Source organism: Callionymus lyra, chromosome 19, assembly GCF_982586985.1.
Source record: "Callionymus lyra chromosome 19, fCalLyr1.hap1.1, whole genome shotgun sequence".
In the NCBI taxonomy this organism is placed as follows: domain Eukaryota; kingdom Metazoa; phylum Chordata; class Actinopteri; order Syngnathiformes; family Callionymidae; genus Callionymus; species Callionymus lyra.
Window position 1 is genome coordinate 5063834 of NC_141836.1, and position 20457 is coordinate 5084290.

A 20457-nucleotide genomic window follows, 5' to 3' on the forward strand; every position below is an offset into this window, starting at 1 on the left:
TGAAGGATTTAAAGGGAACAAAAATATTCATTTTCTGCAATTATAAGGTTAAAAAACATTGTATTTAACTTAAATCAATGTTTGTTTTTCAATTTCTTGTCCGCTTCTCATTTAAATGCGGCTCCGAGACCTGTAGTAACCACAGCGCCCTCAAACGACAGTGATGCGTAACAACAAGGAAGTATTTCATTATTTCATTTCCATATTATGTTTATTCATAAACAGATAAAAACAAACACCAGAAATCATTTTTTATGCTAAACATTTTGAATTAAACAGTAACAAAATATGTCAATTGAAAAGAAAACAGAGCCCGAACGTCTGAAACATGTGTAAGTAATTATTTGTAATCAACAAGATTGAACGTGATCAGTTCAAAGGTCAAAGTTATCTTCTCAGGATTGACAGGTTTGACTCGTCAGAGAAGGAGAAACACCAGATCCATCATGAACGTGTTCAGTGGAGAACATTTAAAGAAGACTCGTCATCGTGAGCGAGAATCAAATCCCAGAGAATCTGATCAAGTCGAGTCACATGACATCACTGTGTCTTCACTGCAGCACAAACAACAAACGTTCTCAGAGACTTTCATCCAAACATTGAAGCTTCATGTGATGATGTCACTCCTGGAGACACGATCTCACTGTCGTCTACTTCAGCTTCACAAACTCACACGAGGACCGAACACCAACTCCAGCATGAAGAGGCTCAGTGAACCTGGTCTGGACTCTGTGGAGGAGAGTCATGGTCTCAGAGACGCTGTAGAAGGACAGAAGACCTGCAGAGTGATCCAGGTAGACCCCCACTGTGGAGGGTCTGACTCTGGAGATGAAAGTGGCGATGCGGTTGTGTATAAATGAACAACCAGAGTCGCGACAATATAAACCCCAGGATTTGTCATTTAATCCAAATAAACTTTCATATCTTGATCTGCTGATGTTCTTGTATGAAACTGCTACTTGAACATCTTCTCTTATCTTCACCTCCCAGTAACAACGTCCAGTCATAGACTCTTGACTCAAGACCTGAAGATATTCCATGAATCTGTCTGGATGATCAGGACGAGGCTGATCTTTTCTCATGTTTCTCACTTTCTTGTTTCCTTCAGACAACATCAACCTTGACTGTGCAGTGTTTGGATCCAGAGTGATGTCCTGTGAGTGTGTGAGGAACTGCTCTCTCTCTAGATGGATTATCAGTGAGATGTTGGTCCACGTGTCTCTCAGAAGGTCTACTGTCACTTCCTCAAAGCGGCGGTGAGTTTGCTCAAGGGTCATGGAGGAGGTTGTGTCTTCACTGACCTCTGAGAGTGAGGTCGTGTCTTCACTGACCTCTGAGAGTGAGGTCGTGTCTTCACTGACCTCTGAGAGTGAGGTCGTGTCTTCACTGACCTCTGAGAGTGAGGTCGTGTCTTCACTGACCTCTGAGAGTGAGGTTGTGTCTTCACTGACCTCTGAGAGTGAGGTCGTGTCTTCACTGACCTCTGAGAGTGAGGTCGTGTCTTCACTGACCTCTGAGAGTGAGGTTGTGTCTTCACTGACCTCTGAGAGTGAGGTAGTGTCTTCACTGACCTCTGAGAGTGAGGTCCAGTTCTGCAGGAACACGATGTGACTGTCGGTGAGTAACAGCTGCTGCAGCTCAGCTTCTTTCTTCTTCAGCTCAGAAATCTCCTGCTCCAGCTGCTCCTGAAGTCCTCGGACTCGAGCAGCTTCAGTCTCCTGCAGAGATCTGACCTGCTGTTCCACATCAGAGTATGTCCTCTGGAGGATCTGGATCATCTGGTGGAGGGTCTTCTGACTGGTCTTCACTACTTCATCAGCAGAGACTCTGATGTTCTTCTTCTCCTGTTGGAGCGACTTCACTTCCTTCTCTCTGTTCTGGATCTTCTTCTGGATCCTTCCTAGACTCTGATCCACGTCTTTCTCTCTCTCCCTCCTCTCTGCTGCGGCCGAGACGATGACATGATCTTTGTGTTGGTCCACAGCACAGAGATGACAGATGAGCTGCTGATCAGAACGACAGAACATCTTCTTCTCCTTCTCGTGTTCAGAGCAGATCATCTCCTGGAGCTGCTTGGACGGCTGGACCAGCTTGTGTCTCCTGAAGGCCGGAGATTCTCGATGAGGCTGAAGATGTTCCTGACAGTAGGAGACCAGACACACCAGACAGGACTTGAGGGCTTTCGTCTTCCTCCCAGTGCAGAAGTCACAGGCCACATCTTCAGGTCCAGCAGAGCAGTGGTCCTCAGCTGCTTGTTTCTTCTTCAGCTCCTCCACTAGCTCGGCCAACAGGATGTTCTTCTGCAGGACAGGTCTCGGTTCGAAGCTCTGTCTGCACTGAGGACACTTGTAGATGTTCTTGTCCTGCCAGTGACCTTCAACACAGGTCTTACAGTAGGTGTGTCCACAGTGAAGAGTGACTGGATCCTTCAGTAGATCCAGACAGATGGAACAAGAGAAAGATTCTCTGCTCAGATCAACTCTAGTCTCCATGTCTCTGCCACTGAAACTCTACCTTCACAGCTGAACTCTTTATAGTTTCATGTTGCTGCCATAATCTGATCAACCTGTTGATCCACATGTTTAAACTTATAAAACCACCTGATGATTCAGGACAAATACCTGAACACACCTTGATTCTCACGTGTGTGTGAATATACATTTCACAAATCAGCCAATATGTCTCATATACAGGGGAAACGATACAATAAACTGCAATATACTATGATAGTGTAGTAACAAGTATATATGTGTAGTATTGTCGAGTACTTGACTCTGGTGTTGTGATAGTGTAGTAACAAGTATATATGTGTAGTATTGTCTAGTACTTGACTGTGGTGTTGTCATAGTGTAGTAACAAGTATATATATGTAGTATTGTCTAGTAGTTGACTCTGGTGTTGTGATAGTGTAGTAACAAGTATATATGTGTAGTATTGTCGAGTACTTGACTGTGGTGTTGTCATAGTGTAGTAACAAGTATATATTTGTAGTATTGTCTAGTAGTTGACTCTGGTGTTGTGATAGTGTGGTAACAAGTATATATGGGTAGTATTGTCGAATACTTGACTGTGGTGTTGTGATAGTGTAGTAACAAGTATATAGATGTGTAGTATTGTCGAGTACTTGACTGTGGTGTTGTCATAGTGTAGTAACAAGTATATATATATGTGTAGTATTGTCGAGTACTTGACTGTGGTGTTGTGATAGTGTAGTAACAAGTATATATGTATAGTATTGTCCAGTACTTGACTGTGGTGTTGTGATAGTGTAGTAACAAGTATTTATATGTGTAGTATTGTCCAGTACTGGACTCTGGTGTTGTGATATTGTAGTAACAAGTATATATGTGTAGTATTGTCCAGTACTTTAATCTGGTGTTGTAGTATTTACAGACCACATGACTCTTGACGAAGTCGTAACTGATTTCATTTGTTTTCAAACCAAAATATGTCCAAACATCAGCTTTAAAAGCTGCTGGAGTCACTGTATCCTCTCGCCCTCAGTCATCACCAGGATCTCGCAGGATTTTATTGTTACTTTAGTTGAGGAGGATGTAATGACTGCTTCCATATAGTGGCCGGAATCATCGATCTCTAGTTACATTGAAAAATGTAAATTTTAATTTTAAAGACTTTTCACTACCATTAGAATTTAAAGAGTCAACGAGAGACATGATGTTTGACATCAAGACATGAGATTTGAGTCGACCAACATTTTTTTTTAATAAAAAATAAATCACTGTAACAAATAAGTTTCTGCCACAATCTGATCCAACCTGCTGATCCACAAACGTTCAAGCTTCCTTGAAACCACGTGACGATACGATGACCTTGATTCTCTTGTTTAAATATGGTTTCCATCCTGAAGCGACAGATCAAATGTTTAGAGGAGAGTTTGTCAACATGAAGGACACGTGTGTGTCGTCTCTGGATCTTTACCAATGTTGCGAGTCGAAAATAAAAAGAGAAAACTATTTATTTTCTGTCAGCGTTATTTTGTGGATCAACTCTGTGTGAGACCTTTTTTCGCTTTGAACTCAAATTTGGAATTTTCCTTGTGTTTCTTTTCACGTCTGGTCCTGACCATTTATGACACAACTGTTGTCATTATGTGTGTCGTTGTGAGTGGCTTAACTCTGACCTGGGAATGTTTCGGGACTCCTGGGTCACGTCTGCAGCCACTTAACAAGTGAAAATGAAAGATTTTAATACAGGTTTATTATTGATACATGAAGCAGGAGCAGAATATTTACAGAGGTTAGATTCACAACTGGCTCGTCCTCCTGTCAGTGTGTGTGTGTGTGTGTGTGTGTGCATGTGTGTGCGTGTGTGTGCGTGCGTGTGTGTGTGTGTGTGTGTGTGCGTGTGTGTGCGAACTAACTTCTGGTCACAATGAAGCTGGTAAAGGATCTCGGCATGTTTCTCTAAAGGCACTTTGGCTGAAAAAGCTTATTTTTTAAAAACATGACATGAAGCTGCTCTTCGGGTGTTTACAAAGAAGTTATGTACAACCTGGTCATAATGTTTTGGTCGTCATTTGGCTTCAGATGAAGTTAAATATAAACGTGAGTTTAACACATTTATAATGTTACAAAAATAAAAAGCATTTTTTTTCATTTTCTCCAAATAGAACAAAGTATAAAAATATGTACAAAGACTGCAGGAGAGCCACGACGACTGTGTGTGTTTGTGTGAGTCTGTGTGTGTCTGTGTGTGAGGCACGACACGCTGCGGTGAAGCTTTGATCACCGTGGATATAACCCCCAGCTTCACGTTTGTTGTTGTCGTCAGCGACAGTCCGGAAGGTTGTGTTTCCCTCATGTCTGCTCGCTGACCTGCACGCCGGTCAGATCCTTGGTGATGATCTCGTTCACTGTGGAGAAGAACATCTGCGGTCACCGGAGAGAACAGTGTGTGTGTGTGTGTGCAAAGGATAGGGCTAAACTGGACAGCCTTATTAAGAAGGCCGGTTACGTCCTAGGGCGCCCCCTGGATCCTGTGGAGGAAGTGACTGGAGGGAGGATGCGGAGCAAGCTGGGCTCCATGAGGAGGAACTTGTCTCACCCTCTCCAGCACACACTGAGGGCATTGAGGAGCTCCATCAGTGATAGGATGCTCCATCCCAGGTGTGTGAGGGAGAGGTACTGCAGGTCTTTCCTCCCTGCTGCCATCAGACTCCACAACAAGAACACAGCCAGATAACTATTTAACTGCACCTCTTGTTATTTATGTAAATATGATTGTGTATATATTATATAGCGCAGATTTATCTTTTATTCTATTTCTCGTTTTTATTTCTGGGTGTTTTTATTTCTCTTGCTGCTGTTAAACCGAATTTCCCCTCGCGGGACTAATAAAGGTTTTCTGATTCTGATTCTGTGTGTGTGGAAGTCATTTATATGTATAGAGCGCTTTTCTAGACCAGGGTCACAAAGCGCTTAAACAATCAAAACAATAATCAATCAAATATATACTTTAAAGATCAAGATAACACTGAGAACAACACAGGAGATCCAGAAAAAACAAAGAAAAAGTGCTTTTCTTCTCCTCCGGGATGCAAAAGGTGCTCGCACTGGCGTGTGTTCCCCACTAGAGGGCGTCATCCGCACAGTCAGACTCCACTTCCTGCCGCTCGTGTTTCCACGTCAACACGAGAGGAAGGGTGTCGACACGGAAACTTTCACCGAGCGCTGCTCTAAAAATAGACGCGTGTGTGTGTGTGTGTGTGTGTGTGTGTGCGAGGCCCTTGTCAATAAACAAGTTTCAAATCAAACACTTTGAGGAAGTGATGTCACGAACGTGGGTCTTCTGAAGTTCCCGTGTCAGAGTGCGACTCTTGAAGTCCACGGGTTCCTGCCTCACAGTGGCGGCTCAGTGTGTCGTGAAGGGTTGGCAGCACCGACACCTGAGGTCAGGAACACTCGCGCTTCTGTGCGCCATGTTTCACACACACACACACTGACTCAGTGTCAGCCGAGGTGTGTGTTCGTTTGTGAGTCCACATACACACACACACGCTCGTGATGTTGACGTTTACCAGCCGAGTGTAAACAAGCGGTCGCCATGGAAACGCCGCCGCGCGTCCGACCGAGACTAACGACTAACTTTATCTCGTTCCCACACTCGGTGACCCGGCAGCCCGTGTTGGCCTGCACACGCGTGTGATGATCGGGACCATGAGACGAACAGGAAGTGGTGCAGGATCGGCAGTGACACGACAGGAAGTCACTCGAGTCAACCTGATACTTTCACTCCAACTTGACAGGACGCGCCACGTCACCGTTGAACTACACACACACACACACACACACACACGCACACGCACACGTTACCACGACTACTGTGGTGTGTGAGTTACCTGCACAGGTGAGTCTGTGAGGTCCTCTGAGGAAGAAAAGTCCCTTCATTAAACTCATCTACACTGATGGTGCTGTTGAGCCGCCAAGAAATACACACTCGTGCCTTTTTTTCCACACACTCTCTCGCACACACACACACACACACACACACACACACACTTGTGCACCTCCTTCCGTACTACCACTGCTCTGCAAACACTTGGGGGGGGGGGTCTAGCAGCATCTCACTGTAGAGCGAGTGAAGATCAACATGTCTCCATTGATGGTCATGTTTCTACACGTATGTTCTACAGCAGGCGTGACGGATACGTGGGTCGAGGCTGGCGTGAGTAGATGGCGTGACATAATGAGATACGATCTAAGAAAGTATCTCCAAGAGCTCTGATGCTGCAGGTTCAAAATAAAGCGCCACAAAAGCCGGTTTTTCCTCCTGATCTGAGACACATTCTTAAGAACAAACTTATGTTGAAACACCGTCACGTTAAGACCTTTCGTGAAACACTTTTATCCTGTAATCATAGTAAGAAAACACGCGTGTGTTGCGCAAGCGAGCCACAGATTCCAATCAGACAAAGCGCTCGGACGTGATGACGATGATCCGAAGTTTAAGTTTCTGACTGTTTAAGTTTAGAATAAGCCACTGCTCTGTAAATACAGTTTTCTTGATAATTACCGTGTATGACACGTTTACACCGGAGCTCGTCTGAACTTATTTACTTTATTTTTTTTTTTCCATGATCACACGGAAAGGAGAATCTCGAGGTCTTGCGGTTGATTTGAATATGATTGACGTATATTTAAATAGGGATGAACCCGTCTGAATTCTACATTGATTTGCATGAACAAAGGAGAAGTGCATTCGTGTCACGCACAGATTCTTACATCTGAATACATTTCCTGGGTTTGAGTGTACGACCATTTTTTCAGTAGGAAATGATTAATAGTATAGTAGGAAGACATTTTTGGAAGTTACTCTCACATGAAAAGTATCCAAACATGAGGAAATATACTCCTTACTGACTGCACTATTTGAGCATTGAATCCTCAGATCCTTCCATCATGGCTATCAGAGTAAAGTTCTAAATCTGATGAAGGTAGAACTTTTGAACTTGATCATTTTAAAAGTAGCTCGCCAACCGACAGGATGTGGGAACCCCCTGCTCTACAGAAGGTAAAGGTCAAAGGTCAACATGGACTGAGAAGCGGGGAACTTACACTCACCATCATCGAGGAACATCTGGTCCAGGTTCTCCTCCTTCACGGAGACCCTGCTCTTCTGGGGCGAGGGCGTCTGCATGTACTGGTCACAGTACAGCACCTGCTGCTCGTCCATCTGCACGCCTGCAGAGAAGTGGATGATGGACGAGTGCTGCTGGGCCACGGAGCCGGTGTGGACCAGCACCGAGCGCTGCGGCTCCGGGGCCGACCCGTGGTACCCGGCGGGACTGCTGCTGAGGCTGCGGCCCCCACGGGAGAAGACGATGGCGGGACTCTGCTGATGGAAGCGCCCGTCCTGGTCGGGCAGGCTGGAGCTGAGGCGCTGGCAGGAGGACATGCTGGACAGCAGGCCGGGGTCCGGGTGGAGGGAGCCGCGGTAGTAGGAGTGAGGGGGCGAGCCCAGGATGTGGGACACGGTGAAGCCCATGTGGTCGGCCTCGTACTCGTCCGCCGGCTCGGTCTTGATGGACGGAGCTGAAGAGATGCAGCTTTGAGTTACCAATCTGTCGTTACGACGTCACGACACAGGAAACAATACGTTGTGATACTGAAGGATCAACATTTACAACTAGATACTGATACAAATATTGGATACTTAGTACCATTTTTGATTGATTGATTTAGAAATTTAATCAATATTTATTAAAAAAAACAACATTTTACAACATGTTACAATTAACAAAACGACATTATATATTGACAAGTGCAAAAAACGAATGAATGTTATAAACAACGGTGTCGATACTTTAAAAATTGAATTAGATGTAACTTCAAACAACATCCTAGTATCAATACTTTGTTGAGTTTCAATACTTTTGACTACTGTATTAGGAACGAGGACATATTTGCTGTATATCAACTGCTTCGATTGGTTTTGAAGTCGAAACATGTCCAAACATCAACTTTAAAAGCTGCTGTATCCTCTCGTCCTCAGTCTTTCCAAGGATTTCATTGTTCTTTAAGCTGCGGAGGATCTAAATACTGCTGCCATCTGGTGGCCGGAGGTTTAATTGCAACACAAACACTGCGAGTGTTTGCATGTTAGTTGTAAATAAAAATCAAATGATTTTATTTAATACTTTATTGAAATATAAACCATAAAGAACTATGATAGAAATCAAATATGATTTTAAAGTCGATAAATATTGTGGTATTTAAGAGTATATTCTGAGTTACACGTTCTCACATGGCAGAGGTGTGAAGGTGAAGTGCTGCGCTTGGCTTCTCTTCCTCTTCCCGTTGATGACGTAGAAGTTGACCTTGACGGGGCGACAGGCGTTCAGGTCCCTGTAGGACGGGACCTCCACGAACAGGAGACTCTGAGGAGACACACCACCGTCACCGACGACAACTCAACAAGCTGAAGCAGGCGTGGAGCCGCGAACGCACCGGCTGACTCTTGTCCTTGTCCACCGTCGCCTCCATCTCCCAGAGGTGCTGCCCGTCTGAGGAGAGAAGACCGGGTTCAGAACAACCTTAGAGTGACGGAGGAAGTGGGGCTGGAAACTCGGGGGTGAAACATGAAGGTGGGAGTGGAGTTCAGGTCGTCAGATTGAAACCACATGTCGGGGGTGAGTCAGCAGGAAAGAAAAAAAAAGGAAAAAGGGGGGGATTCCAAACTTCCTGCCAGCGAGAGCTTCGAACACGATGACTCCCGCTCTCCTGGCGACCGGCTTGTTTGCCTGTCGTTGCTAGTCTCAGGGATCCCCCCCTCGCTATCCCCCCCCCCCACCTTTGTGGTTCTGAGAGCAGCTGCTGGGTCCAGAACACAGAACCTCGTAAATACTTTTTCCAACTACTTTCGTAAGAGGGAAGCCGGAAGAAACGGAGTGACGCACTACGACTCCACGATCGGTCATGTGACTAGTGGTGTGTTGACAAGAATCAGGAGATACGATACCATATATAGTGATACTGCAGTAACAAGTATATATGTGTAGTATTACTTGACTCTGGTGTTGTAGTATTTACAGACCACATGACTCTTGACGAAGTCGTAACTGCTTTCATTTGTTTACAAACCAAAATATGTCCAAACATCAGCTTTAAAAGCTGCTGGAGTCACTGTATCCTCTCGTCCTCAGTCATCGCCAGGATCTCACAGTTATTACTTTAGCTGCCGAGGACGTAATCAATGATTTAAAAGAAAAGGCACAGTGAATATTTGCAAGTTGATTGAAAAAATTAATATTAAAAATCGAATTATTTTATTTCAAAAACATGTCATTGAACTATAAACCATAAAATAAATATTGTAAACAGTATCGTGAAAGAAATGTTGCGATCTATGTCGTCGATATTTCTCTAACACGTAAATATCCGAGTTGAGGTTCGTGTCTCACCTGGACTTTTCTCCATGAACACCACCTTGGAGTCGGAGCTGAAGTTCTGACCCGTGAGGATCATCTGCTGACCTCCCCGGACCGAGCAGCTGTCCGTGTCCTGCTTCTCCACCAGGGGGAGCTCATGAGCGGAGCGCTGGGCTGCAGGGAAACACGGAGCGTTACGAGCTAGACGGACGAAGAAAAGGGAAATAAGAGGAATAAAAGCTGTGATGAGAGAAGTGGTTCCTGGACGCCAGTGATGCGTGTGAGGACAAACAACCTGGTGACCTTTGAGCAGGTTCATCCTCTCGTGACGCTTCACAGCTCAACTGCTTTGGTCTGATCATCTTCACTTATGGCGATATAAAAAGAGAGTTGATCTATTCATTTAAAATCCAAACAAAAAGAAAACATTTTTTCTCTGTTTTCATTCTTTCTAGTTTGTATTTGCTTTAAAAAAAAAAAAAATTCAAGCTGATCTTGAAAGACATATTTTGAAAAATCATAATTAAATTGGATTGACAGCCCCTAATGTGGACCCTGATCCAGAGGCGGTCGTCATGACGACCCTCAACATTAGCAGTTTCCTGGACCGATCAGTTCTGATCAATCGTGGAAAGAGAAGTTGTATAAAAGCCCAAAAAAAAAGTGTATTTTCTTACAGCACTCGACGGGATGCGATGCCACCTGCAGTGACACGTGTTGGCCACTGGGCTGCGGGATGAGTACCCGGAACACCAGGCGGACTCGGGTGTTTTTGCGCCCCACGTCCGTCTCGCCCTTCCTCAGCTCGATGTCGGCGTTCCTCAGCTTCAAGATGCCGGCGCAGTCGATTCTGGGACACAAATGAATCTCATGATCACACAACTGAGCGTGATCACATGACCCGCGGTCAGAGTCCTCACATGGCTCTCATGTTGTTCTTGGGCTCCAGCGGGATCTCCAGCACTTTGGTGCCGTGGACGATCTTCTCGTAGCTGCTGGTGGTGACGGTCTTGCCGGTGATGCGGTGCACCTGGTAGAAGGCGTGCGGCTTGAGGATGCGCTCGTCGGCCGTGCCGATGAAGATCTGCAGCCCGAGCGGCTCCTTGCCTCGGTACCCGTGCAGCTGCAGAACACACACCGGGGTCAGGACCCGAAAAAGATGGCGGGACTTTTTTTGAATCTGACCCTGTTCTTGGCCGCCTACTACAGGAAGTGTTAGTCACGGCGATGGTGAGATACTTTTGGAGTTGAAAGTGTTGCTCAAAGGCGACGTGCAAGAAAACCACAGAGAGAAGCTGCAGTTGCTGAGGTTAGCAACAACCTTTAGCTATATAGCATTACAACGCTACAAGAAAGACGTATCGCAAATTCAAATATAAATATATATAAAATCAGAACTAAAGCTTCATACTATAAGATATTTTTGGAACTTTTTGTTGTCTCCCTTTTTTGGGGGGATATAAATGATATTGTTGCAAGATGCTAACATACATCTTTGACTTCTATTTAAAACTAGTTTTTAACAGTAACGTTGAAGAAAAAGCTTTATTTATTTTAATCCTTCTATTGGACAATTCATTTTATAATATACAAGTACTTTTGCTCAGGCAAGATCGCTGAAATAGTTATTTAAAAAGTGCAAATCTTGATAAACAATTGTAAAGCTAACGTGCTAACAGTTAGCAAGTGTGCTACGGGTGTTTTACTAGTGGTTGTCCAAGAAAAATTTCTCAAAGTCCTTCAAAATCTTGTCTGGTAGCATAGCTAACGTGCTGCCATGAGACTTAACTTAGATGTTACCTATATTATCAATGAGTTAAAGATTAAATTTAACATAGTTGAGAACATGAGATGCTAACATGTATGAAGGTGTGCGAGCTAACGTGCTACCATAAGAGTTAACTTGGATGTTACCCATATTATCAATGAGTTAAAGATTAAACTTAACATAGTTGAGAGCATGAGATGCTAACATGTATGAAGGTGTGCGAGCTAACGTGCTACCATAAGAGTTAACTTGGATGTTACCCATATTATCAATGAGTTAAAGACTACATTTAAAATAGTTGAGAACATGAGATGCTAACATGTATGAAGGTGTGCGAGCTAACGTGCTACCATAAGAGTTAACTTGGATGTTACCCATATTATCAATGAGTTAAAGACTACATTTAAAATAGTTGAGAACATGAGATGCTAACATGTATGAAGGTGTGCGAGCTAACGTGCTACCATAAGAGTTAACTTGGATGTTACCTATATTATCAATGAGTTAAAGATTAAATTTAACATAGTTGAGAACATGAGATGCTAACATGTATGAAGGTGTGCGAGCTAACGTGCTACCATAAGAGTTAACTTGGATGTTACCCATATTATCAATGAGTTAAAGACTAAATTTAACATAGTTGAGAACATGAGATGCTAACATCTATGAAGGTGTGCGAGCTAACGTGCTACCATAAGAGTTAACTTAGATGTTACCTATATTATCAATGAGTTAAAGACTAAATTTAAAATAGTTGAGAACATGAGATGCTAACATCTATGAAGGTGTGCGAGCTAACGTGCTACCATAAGAGTTAACTTAGATGTTACCTATATTATCAATGAGTTAAAGACTAAATTTAAAATAGTTGAGAACATGAGATGCTAACATCTATGAAGGTGTGCGAGCTAACGTGCTACCATAAGAGTTAACTTAGATGTTACCTATATTATCAATGAGTTAAAGACTAAATTTAAAATAGTTGAGAACATGAGATGCTAACATCTATGAAGGTGTGCGAGCTAACGTGCTACCATAAGAGTTAACTTGGATGTTACCCATATTATCAATGAGTTAAAGACTAAATTTAAAATAGTTGAGAACATGAGATGCTAACATCTATGAAGGTGTGCGAGCTAACGTGCTACCATAAGAGTTAACTTGGATGTTACCCATATTATCAATGAGTTAAAGACTAAATTTAAAATAGTTGAGAACATGAGATGCTAACATGTATGAAGGTGTGCGAGCTAACGTGCTACCATAAGAGTTAACTTAGATGTTACCCATATTATCAATGAGTTAAAGACTAAATTTAAAATAGTTGAGAACATGAGATGCTAACATGTATGAAGGTGTGCGAGCTAACGTGCTACCATAAGAGTTAACTTAGATGTTACCCATATTATCAATGAGTTAAAGACTAAATTTAAAATAGTTGAGAACATGAGATGCTAACATCTATGAAGGTGTGCGAGCTAACGTGCTACCATAAGAGTTAACTTAGATGTTACCTATATTATCAATGAGTTAAAGACTAAATTTAAAATAGTTGAGAACATGAGATGCTAACATGTATGAAGGTGTGCGAGCTAACGTGCTACCATAAGAGTTAACTTAGATGTTACCTATATTATCAATGAGTTAAAGACTAAATTTAAAATAGTTGAGAACATGAGATGCTAACATCTATGAAGGTGTGCGAGCTAACGTGCTACCATAAGAGTTAACTTAGATGTTACCTATATTATCAATGAGTTAAAGACTAAATTTAAAATAGTTGAGAACATGAGATGCTAACATCTATGAAGGTGTGCGAGCTAACGTGCTACCATAAGAGTTAACTTAGATGTTACTTATATTATCAATGAGTTAAAGACTAAATTTAAAATAGTTGAGAACATGAGATGCTAACATCTATGAAGGTGTGCGAGCTAACGTGCTACCATAAGAGTTAACTTGGATGTTACCTATATTATCAATGAGTTAAAGATTAAATTTAACATCGTTAAGAACATGAGATGCTAACATGTATGAAGGTGTGCGAGCTAACGTGCTACCATAAGAGTTAACTTGGATGTTACCTATATTATCAATGAGTTAAAGATTAAATTTAACATCGTTAAGAACATGAGATGCTAACATCTATGAAGGTGTGCGAGCTAACGTGCTAGCCGAAGATTCAGATTCTTCCCTGAGCGAGAACGGGAACCATGACAACCACCGCGAGCTTCATATCCAGGTACGGAGCGCCGGACGCAAACACTGTGAGAGCAGTCGGAGCGTTGTCACGGCGACGGCCGGAGCAGTGAGTCATGACAGGAAAAGAGCCGACCGGTCCGGCCGACCTCGGTCGAGTCCGCCGGGACCGCCGTGAGACACAAGTGGGGCTTTATGTGGTCAACAAAAAAAAAAAAAGAACACGTCGCCATGGCGACGACAGTCAGAAGGGAAGTGGACCGGGCACGTGTCAGAGATAATGGGCGACGGCTCTCCAGTCAAAGCACAATTATCTTGATGATGTTTCTCTTTAAGGAAACAACGGCGTGAGAGGAAGTCGTGTGTTTTTGTGGTGCGCAGCGGAAACACCAGTTCTAGTGTGAAGAAGTCTGGTCTTCACGACCAGTTTCCATAACCCTGTCTATCGAGGTCGTTTAAGTCCCTTTTTAACTCTTCAATCGACGGATGTTTTCTCTGTGGCTCAAGAACGTGACTCAGCACTTTCCCCTGTTCTGCAGCTTGTAGAATCTCCAAAATAAACCGCCGTACCTGCACCACGGGGTGTCCCCCCGTGTGGGCCTTCACGGCCCCCCGGCTGCCCTCGGTCTCGTAGTGGGCTCTGTGGTGCGGCTTGGGCTGCACCTCGATGTGGAGCTCGTACGGGTCGTGGCGGCTGGGCATGGGCCACTCCAGCGGCGGCACCGGGATGCTGCGGGACACGGAGGACACGGGATGACAAGCTGCTACTTAGAGGCGTTACAACATCATCATACGTCAGGATTTCGCAATATTTATTCTTTGAATATTCACGGCGCGTTTGTTGAGTTTTGTGTTGCAATTAAAACTTCCAGCCGCTAGATGGCAGCAGTCATTTCGTCCTCCGCAGCTAAACATACAACAAAATCCTGCGAGTTCCAGGCTATGACTGAGGACGAGAGGATACAGTCGACTACAACAGCTTTTAACGCTGATGTTTGGACATATTTTGGTTTCAAAACATATTAATTCTGCAACACCAGAGTCAAGTACTCGACAATACTACAAATATCTCCTTGTTACTACAGTATCACGATAGATCGTTGTATTGTATCGCCAGATTCTTGCCAACACACACCACTACTAGGATGTCTGAGTCCTGGGTTTACCTGCAGAGGCTGGACACCAGAGGCTTGGACCAGATCGGAGGGATTACAAAGAAGGACTCTGGGGCGGGTTTGGTCTTGACGTCCTGGTCACACACCAAGTAGTTCCCGTCCACGTGGCTCTCCGGGAGGAGGGTGTACAGTTGGTTGGACGTCTTGACTATTTTGGTGGGCACCAGGCCCGGCTGACCGGTGCCAAACCCGTTGGTGCCATCAGAGGGGCTGCTGTGTGTGTAGTGGGCCCCCATGTGCTGCTCTTTGTGAGGGGACGGGCTGCGGGAGCGGTGGCAGGGAACCAGGCCTGGATTCCTGTACATGTCGTAGGTGCGCTTGCCTTGAGGGGAGGTGGAGCGGGAGCCGGGCCGAGAGGAGGCGGATCCGTCCTCCACTAGGCTGGTGCGGGGAGACGTGCCTGGGGAGGTGCGGGGCGAGCCAGTGTGGATGTTCTGTAACCGGGGGCAGAGGTCTCCGGGGTTCTGGGCGCTACTGGGGGACACGCAGGGGGAGCCCCAGGGGGAGTAGCTCTCCGAGTGCCAGCTGGTGGAGGAGTTGCTGCTGGCGGGGCTCAGGCACTGGGCCTCACGGTAGGCCAGGTTGTCGTGGCCGGGCACGGTGAGGGTGGGCCGGGGGCTGATGTTCAGGTGGTGGCTCTGCTGCGCCTCTCGGCCGTGGTTGTAGTGCTCCCTGGAGGGGGTGATCTCGATACGGGGGCTCAGGGCGAGACCGACGGGACGGGTCTGGTCCAGGTAGTAGTTCCTGGTCTCCTGGTTCTCGTATCCCACCAGGACCTCCGCGTTGAGGTCGGTGTAGGAGGACTTGAGGCCGTAGGGCAAGGTCTGGTCCAGAGGGTAGACCTGCTCCGACTGAGGGCCGAGGACTTTGTGGGGGTCAAGATTCGGGTCATCTGGGAAGAAAAATATTAAAACGGTCAAAAGGGGAGGAGCCGACACAGAGAAGAAGAACAAACAGTTTTTAAGTTAAGAAAAATGTTAAATTACATCCTTATCATGTGTCAGTGTTAGTTAGCATAGTTTAAACTTCAATGTAATGTTCTTTCTAACAATCATGCAGACACACGACGAGCTAGCAAGTGATCGTGATGCAACGAAAACACAACTGCGGGTTCGCAAGATAGAAATAGTAGCTTCATGCAAAAATATAGCAAATTACAGTTGAAAAGGTGAAATATAAAAAACAGAATTCAGACCGGAAATGTTTTGACATATTATCCGAAAACTTTATTTACTGACTGACTTACTTATATTTGTGTTTAAATCAACTTTTTTCCTTTTATTTGTTGTCAGACACAACTTCAAATGAGACAATGGAATAATTATTTTTATACTTAATCACATCAGCAGGACAGTAAATGAACTTATTATTAGAAAAATGTTGGATTAAAGGTAATTATCAGGAAGTTTAAATTATCTACTGATGATAAAATTGACTTTTGTTGTTTAATAAGGTTTTTCTTTACAGTTATTACAGTGTGTTAATATCGTTAAGCGTCTATTTTATCATAAGCGATTTATATAAAACACGATAATAGGTCGAAATACGATTTTCTACCTTTTTTAATTCAAAATAGAAACTATTTTTTTTAAGGGAAAAACAGTTACACAAGTTGAACTTCTCGTTTCCACGAGATCATTAAACGCCATTAAAACCAGGAACACCTGCACAGGTGCGAACACAGACTGAACTGCGGAGAAAGTTCGATCCATTGAACGAGGTTCGACTCGTGGGCTCAGAGACAAGAAAAGGAGGTTCAGGAGGTTCAGGGTTCAAACCTTGTCCCTCGACAAAGTGGCTGCTCGGCGGTTCATATTCGAACAGGTACGCAAAGTCCAAGTCGCCGTCGGTGCCGTTGACCCCGCTCAGCTCCTCCGGCTCCTTCTGCTCGTAAAGAGAGCTCATCTGTTTGAAATGCCTCCAGACGAACCGCTTCGGAACCGTCCCGGGAGAGTTTAGTGGACCTGCAGCGAAGTGATGCTTCTGAGGGTGGTGAGGGGGGCGTGGGGGGGGTGGGGGGCTGAGGGGCGACTTCCTGATTCTAAAAACTCTCTCACGCGGATATATCCCTGAAACCTTCCAATAGCTGAGCGTCTTTAAAAACAACTTTAACGACTTGAATTTTCTCTCGATCTTTTAAAAACTATATTTTTTCAAGAATTGAAGGCGGGAGGAGAAACTTTGGTGCTGCCCTCTGCTGGACGAACGCTGACATGACAGACGCAAGTGTGGCAACTTTGATTTTCCACTTTTAAACAAACATCTTTCGCTTTAATTAAGTCGTCAAATATTTACAGCGAGACTTTTTATAGCTCTTTAAACAGAAGCCGGGTTTTAATATGAGAGGGAAAGCCCACTGACGCAGGAGACCTCGATGACCCTGAAGCCCCGGCGACATAACACACTTACTGATAAGATAGTTCATATAAATGACATTATAAAACAAATATTACTACTGTTTTTGTTTTTTTTATTTGACACCTCATTGACAACATTTGTATATTTGAAGAAGAAAAGAGTGTATATAGCAGAACGAGAGAGCGCTTCCTTCTCTCTCGTTCTGCTATATACAGTACAAATGAACAAATAAATATCAATTTCATGTTAAAATGGAACCGATTTTAAATTGGTTTGTGGAATGAAAGTGTTTCTTATTCCTAATTCTTATATCCAGTCCATTTTATTGTGTCTGAAGATTCAAAATATTTGCCTGTTTTAATTTATTTTCTTAAAAGGTTTTAATATTACTGGATGTATGTTAAATGATATTAAAATCAAACTGTAAAAATAGTAATAATAATGTCATTATCAGCTTAAATATATGTTGATCAACCGCTTCTGGAACAATAAAATATTAGCACAAGTTTCAGTGAAACTTAATTTCAAATAAATGTAGTTTTAATTAGTTAAACACATTAAAGTGTGTATTCATAGCATTAACAAGATTGTATTTTAAAGTAATAGAGATAATAACAGCATAAATAATACGAAGGAGTAAATAGTCATTATAACAATTCAACTAATTCACTCATTCATTGAATTCACATGCCAGAAAAACTCACTTATAAACAATAAAATGACACAAAAGTTTGCTTAAATAGACACAAACAATAGCAATAAAACAAACATTAATTGAATTATAAATAACTAGGTAAAGAGTTGAAAACGTGATTAAAAAAAGTCAATGAAGAGTTGTTATTTTCTTTAAAGAAGGTCCCGTAAACGACATTAAAGTCCTCGCACATGCAGCAGTTGTCAGCAGGATAGAAGGAGAGTGAGTTGATAAACAAATGGTTTGATTACCAGATAATCACAACACTTGAGCAGTACCTTGATCCATGGACCTCATGTTGTGGTACTGAGCCAGTCTCCAGGTCTCTCTGAACATCTGGAGAGAAGGGCAACAAAAAAAAAAAAAGTGTCGCGGGAGAAAACAAAAAAGGAAGAAATAGCGTCACAGCTCAAACATAGCAGGGAAAAGTTCTCAAAAACAGACGGAGGATCTGCTGAGAAACATGCGGCCGGTCCTTCCCAGAGCTCGGAGCGGATTAGTGGAGCATCAGGAACGCTTTCCTTCGCTGCTCTGGGTGTTTATAATGCTCCAATGCTGTAAAATAACGGGATTCCCTCACTGTTTCCTCCTGTTTGGTCGCCTTTGCCATGGAAACCTGGAGCGGCTCCATGTCGGAGACTCAGGGCTTTCCTGCAAAGCCCCCACACTCAGGAATCCATGACGTGCCCGGGTCCGGAGCCAGAACATTTCTGTGGCTTCTCTCAGACAGTAGCGCACAAGAACTTCATTGTGGCCCATGAAGAAATCTCTGTAGCCCCGGTCGAGGAGGACCTGCTCACTGGACTTTGTACATTCAGACCTGACTCCGCATGCTGGGTCAGAACCGAGCCCCGGTCTGGACCGACCGGCCCAGTCTGCTGGAGACTTAATTGCGAGGCCGTTTGAAGACGTAATATAGAGAATTCCTTTGTTTCCACTGAGGGAAAGAGGCTACTTTGTGTTTCCATTTCCTCATGGAAATGAGCAGCGTCTTCTGACCAGCACACACACTGACCCCAGTGGTTCGGGGGCCCCTTCCTCCATGACATAGAAATTATATAAGTCAGGGATTTAAACCAACAACTTCGGATCAGAGCCAACAGAAGAAAAAAAAGAAGCACTTGACATCCTTGTTTTTCCTACACTTGAAGGCAAAGTTGCTGACACACTAGGTTGAAGTGGTTAGCGTGCTAGTTAGCTACGTGGCTAACACACCTGAGGCAACACACCTGAGGCTCAACTGTCGCCTAAAGTCAAGATAGTTTCATGTTTTTTTCTGAAGTATTTCAATGTGGCATCAACGTTTGACTGAAATCCAGATCTTCTTCTTGAACCTAATAGCAAAACGCTATTTTCTTAGCTAAACCTTTAGAGTACGGTTAAAGTTAAAGTACTAATTAAAGTCCCTAAAGTGCTAAAGTTGTGAAAGTGGTTTAAAAAAAAGAGAAGAAAAAGTCATTTTGAATTTGATAAATGTTTTTATCAAATTCAAAATAATGTCAAAAGTTTAGGATCAAAACAGATTATTCAGACGACTGGTTGAATCATACGAATGTAGCTCAACGTGCTAGCGTGGCTACAATGTAGCATTAGCAGAGGGAGAAGATTAAAGAGGATAGATAAGTGAATACAACTTAAAAGAGTGACAAAAGATAAAAGATAGATAAAGAAGATACAAATACTACCATTGTTTGTAGTTCTAATGAGTAAACAAGTATCATCTAGTTTCATGTGGAAAGTTTGTTCGATTGTGTGTAGATGTCGGACATGATAGAAATAATAACAATAATAGATTGAAGAAGACTCTTGCCGGTGTCAATAAATCTAGGACTGTTGTCATTACGTCATGTGTTCGTCCTACAGAGGATCTCGACGCCTGAACCGAGCTCCTGCCGTGTCGTGGAAGTGTTGCGCAACGACTCGGCTTCTTTCATTAAAAAAAAACAAACTGTTCAAATGGGAAAGTCTTCCAGACGACCGAGAGTGCACTTCCGACACCGAGCTGGAGTTTCCATCTGTGTGAAGCTGCCCCGGTTGTCTGGAACCCCCTCCTGCACTTTTCCAGGGTCTGACACGAGAGCGTCCAAAACTCTGGAAATCAGATCTGGGAGCTGCTGCGGGTCTCCTGGAGGAGCTCCGCGTCTAAAAGGGGAACATGTGGCGCTAAAATTGTTTCTTACACGACAAGCTTGGAACGTCCTTGTGGCTCGGAGGTGTCGGAATATTTTCGACCGGGTCAGCGTCACGGGCCAAACTAAGCCTCTGTCGATCGAGCTATAGCAGAAAACTAAAGTCTGGGGAGTTTGTACTTGTACTAGGTGAACTAAATACTGTGTTTTAAAACACCATCAAATAGTGGTATAATGTAAGTAAGTAA

General features: G+C 43.7%; 2 protein-coding genes across 5 annotated transcripts; both read right to left on the reverse strand.

Annotated features, from left to right (window-relative positions):
• Positions 1–340: 340 nt before the first annotated feature.
• On the reverse strand, positions 341–2792 carry LOC148059096 (tripartite motif-containing protein 16-like). 2 transcript variants are annotated; one of them, XR_015709356.1, is made up of 2 exons: positions 587–2792; positions 341–391 (listed from the first exon to the last, which is right to left on the reverse strand). XR_015709356.1 is itself a non-coding variant. In XM_087780808.1 (2 exons), exons 1-2 carry the CDS (start codon positions 2490–2492, stop codon positions 651–653), a joined length of 1572 nt encoding a protein of 523 aa, XP_087636934.1. In that variant the 5' UTR covers positions 2493–2792; the 3' UTR covers positions 353–650. The 2 variants fall into 2 exon arrangements, 1 of the variants encoding a protein (XP_087636934.1); XM_087780808.1 differs by having other exon boundaries at positions 353–1301; positions 1572–2792.
• A 1408-nt stretch (positions 2793–4200) lies between these two features.
• On the reverse strand, positions 4201–18794 carry nfatc2a (nuclear factor of activated T cells 2a). Of its 3 annotated transcripts, none has more exons than XM_087780807.1 (10): positions 18359–18794; positions 15020–15920; positions 14424–14583; positions 10807–11009; positions 10564–10736; positions 9920–10060; positions 8967–9022; positions 8764–8896; positions 7575–8051; positions 4201–4873 (listed from the first exon to the last, which is right to left on the reverse strand). In XM_087780807.1, exons 1-10 carry the CDS (start codon positions 18414–18416, stop codon positions 4818–4820), a joined length of 2358 nt encoding a protein of 785 aa, XP_087636933.1. In that variant the 5' UTR covers positions 18417–18794; the 3' UTR covers positions 4201–4817. The 3 variants fall into 3 exon arrangements, with proteins under 3 accessions (XP_087636933.1, XP_087636932.1, XP_087636931.1); XM_087780806.1 differs by lacking the exon at positions 18359–18794 and adding an exon at positions 16807–17008 and having other exon boundaries at positions 7581–8051; XM_087780805.1 differs by lacking the exon at positions 18359–18794 and adding an exon at positions 16807–17008.
• Between the last annotated feature and the right edge of the window lie 1663 nt (positions 18795–20457).

Excerpts from the sequence above, each read along its gene's own strand:
- LOC148059096 (XM_087780808.1), bottom strand. The coding sequence starts at position 2,492 with ATGGAGACTAGAGTTGATCTGAGCAGAGAATCTTTCTCTTGTTCCATC. Across the intron at positions 1,302-1,571 it reads ACTGGACCTCACTCTCAGAG|GTCAGTGAAGACACAACCTC; the intron begins GTCAGTGAAGAC and ends TCACTCTCAGAG.
- nfatc2a (XM_087780805.1), bottom strand. The coding sequence starts at position 16,933 with ATGAGCTCTCTTTACGAGCAGAAGGAGCCGGAGGAGCTGAGCGGGGTC. Across the intron at positions 14,584-15,019 it reads CTGGTGTCCAGCCTCTGCAG|CATCCCGGTGCCGCCGCTGG; the intron begins GTAAACCCAGGA and ends CGTGTCCCGCAG. Across the intron at positions 11,010-14,423 it reads GGGGACACCCCGTGGTGCAG|CTGCACGGGTACCGAGGCAA; the intron begins GTACGGCGGTTT and ends TGTGTTCTGCAG.